Source organism: Mytilus californianus, unplaced genomic scaffold, assembly GCF_021869535.1.
Source record: "Mytilus californianus isolate M0D057914Y unplaced genomic scaffold, xbMytCali1.0.p SCAF_1, whole genome shotgun sequence".
Taxonomy (NCBI): Eukaryota; Metazoa; Mollusca; class Bivalvia; order Mytilida; family Mytilidae; genus Mytilus; species Mytilus californianus.
The window spans coordinates 57,258,246-57,261,183 of NW_026262581.1; the positions used below are offsets into that span (position 1 = coordinate 57,258,246).

Consider the following 2,938-nt stretch of genomic DNA (forward strand, 5'->3'; position numbering starts at 1 on the left):
AATTAGATTTTCAGTTAACACAGGTTCCAATAACAGCCGACAATGTAATTGAACAGTTGGAGAAAATCATCATGCCGGAAACTAATGTCGCGGTAAAAGCAGAGGGTCATGTAAATAATGGACGGTATGGTAACTTCGTTAACGATATGGACATTGACATTTTAGTTAAATCCACCGAGAGTAAAAACACCAGAAAGAATACAAATTGGAGTATATCTACGTTCAATGATTGGAGAAGTGCGCGCATAGCAAGCACGAGTTGTGCCATTCCGGAGCTCACAAGATTTACAGTTGGTGACATTAATCAATGGATGAGCCGTTTTGTGATTGAAACGAGGCGGCAAGACGAAAACCGTACCCACCGAAAACATTGTACATGTTGTGTGTAGGAATATTGCGGCACCTACGTGAAAATGAAATTCATATCAATTTCTTGGACGAAAAGGACTCGCAATTTTATGAGTTTAGGCGTTCGCTTAGTGCTAGAATGACACAGCTAACGGCAGAGGGAATAGGGACAACTCCAAAACAAGCAGAACCTATTAACCAAGAGAGTGAAGATATTCTTTGGGAGAAGAATTTACTAGGAAACAAAAGTTCGAAATCTGTGCTTAACACTATGTTTTTTTACAACAGCAAACTGTTTGGTTTAAGGGGTGTAGACGAACACAGGAACTTGTCAACAGATCAGTTTAAAATTGGAAAAGATCAAAATGGACATTACATTGCCTTTTCTGGAAGAGCTAGCAAAACCTACAAAGGTATGTATTATTAAAAATTAAAAGTTAACAATTAGGTTGAACTGTAATAAGAAGGTCAAGGTGGAATCGTTAATTTTCGGAAAATCAAAGTGTCTTCTTCGAGGTCCGCGTTGATATTGTTATTCAATGTTTAATCTTTATGTTTATCTAATGACGTAAATTTATACATTGTCAAAATTCAAATATTCGGCTTTCACTCTTGAGCATTCCTGAAGAAGGAAAATCCAGAAAAGCGATTTGGACGCATGAAATTTATAAAGTGTTTCATTTTTTGGTAGCAATCATGAATGATTTGGGATTCGAAACCTATAAAATATCTTATCGTATTATCTATCTTATTATAAGTCATGGCATGCATGAGGGTGTTGAAGGGAGTTTGCAGAAAAGAGAATATAAACGGGAAAAACGTATAAAGACTAGAGAATAATGAGGTGCTAAAGTTTAAAAAATAGAGAAAAAATGGCATGAAAATTGAAGAATACTGAAATGAAGGACCCCATCAAGATACTTATGCAAGTTTTCCCGAATGATTATGTATACAAACTTCACTAATAATTTTGATATCATGATTAAAATGTTTATAAAGTTTTTTTAAGAAGTTAAGACACATGAACTAGATATATAATACACACATAAACATTTAATTCCGTTTCTAGTAATTTTGTATTAAATATCTTTTATCCTCGGTGTTTCAGGAGGACTTCATCAGAGACACCTGACTGCAAAAAACATAAAGCACCATTTCCAAAATCTTAATTTATTTAAGATTTATGAAGATTACCTAAGTATTATTTCTGAAATGAACGGGAACTCGTTTTATAGACGACCTTTAGAGAAAGGTTGTGAAATCAAATTCAGTTCACAGCCATTAGGTGTAAATAAATTGTCATCAATAATGAAAAGCATGTGTTTTGAGGCAGGAATCGAAGGTTACTTTACAAACCATTCCGGAAAAAGGACGTGTGCAACATCTCTCTATCAAGCTGGCGTTCCGGAGCAAGAGATAATGAATAGAACCGGACACAGATCTGTTGAAAGCGTTCGAAAATATAAACGAGCTTCAACGGAAATGCTAATGGATATTTCAAACATTCTTGAGCCAGGAGGCCCGCCAAAGAAATGTAAATTGGAATCACAAGACAAAGAAGAAAGCATGGACATGGGCAAATCTGGTCTAGATAGTATTAATTCCGGTAATGCTGATGGCAAATGTGTGTTTTCGCAGTGCGTGTTCAATTTTACGGGAGGAAATTAGATGTTTTCACAAAATCATATTTTAAGTGATATATATTCATTACGGAGTTAATGTGATATATTTGATTTTCCTTAGTTCTGATTGATGTAGATACGAGTTACAATGAAGTGTTTTGGGAAATACTACACTGTTAATACTAATATACCGTTGTACAGTTGTATATTGAAAGTTGATATGTGGGAATATAAATTTTGAGTTATTAAAAGTTATTAATTAAAATAAAATTTTATGTTTTACTGATGCAGTATGGCTTGAAATCAAATTTGTATTAAGAATGACATTTTAATCAGTTAAACAGATACAATCAATAGTTAAAAATACTTTCCAAGGAAGTGTCATTTTGTCAACACCTGCTTGTTTGTTTTATGGGATGAAGGAATAACAAACTAACAAGTGTTTGAATTAAAAATTGTCATTTATTATTATAGTTATGTATACATCATGTAGTACTGACTGGATATAATTTTTAACTTAAAACTCGTTTCAATGGGTCATGACTCAATGAATAAGTACTGATGCACATGGATGGTACATTGTAATTTATCAATTACATTTTGATATGATCGTTGACACTTTCTGTTGTAGGCACCCAAGAAAAATGAAATTATGATCAGTTTTGTAATTCATGTGCAACCATTTGCTTTGTAACTACCCTTATGACTTTTGAAAGTTTGTATTTATAATTGATAAACACCTATTGCATTGAATATAAATGATTGCAAGATCAAACCAGATCAAACAACAGTAAAGAAAACATGTTTACATAAGCGTGATAAGTAGAGCTCTCTAATCATTAAAAAAGCTGAGCTGATTCCTTTTCCTTGTCACATCTGAGACATTTAAAATTAAATCAAATGAGTGAAATAAACACTTAATACATTTTTTGCATCTGAAGCACTTTTCTGGTTTTAACTTTCATCAG

At 33.1% G+C, this 2,938-nt stretch overlaps 1 protein-coding gene across 1 annotated transcript; it reads left to right on the plus strand.

Annotated features, from left to right (window-relative positions):
- The first annotated feature begins 353 nt into the window (after positions 1–353).
- Positions 354–2,193, plus strand: LOC127722094 (uncharacterized). Its single transcript, XM_052228942.1, has 2 exons — positions 354–761; positions 1,457–2,193. Exons 1-2 carry the CDS (start codon positions 377–379, stop codon positions 2,014–2,016), a joined length of 945 nt encoding a protein of 314 aa, XP_052084902.1. The 5' UTR covers positions 354–376; the 3' UTR covers positions 2,017–2,193.
- Positions 2,194–2,938: the final 745 nt, after the last annotated feature.

Bases quoted from the DNA above. Each gene is read 5' to 3' on its own strand.
- LOC127722094 (XM_052228942.1), top strand. From the start codon at position 377: ATGTTGTGTGTAGGAATATTGCGGCACCTACGTGAAAATGAAATTCAT. The intron at 762-1,456 runs GTATGTATTATT...TCGGTGTTTCAG, and splicing joins AGCTAGCAAAACCTACAAAG to GAGGACTTCATCAGAGACAC.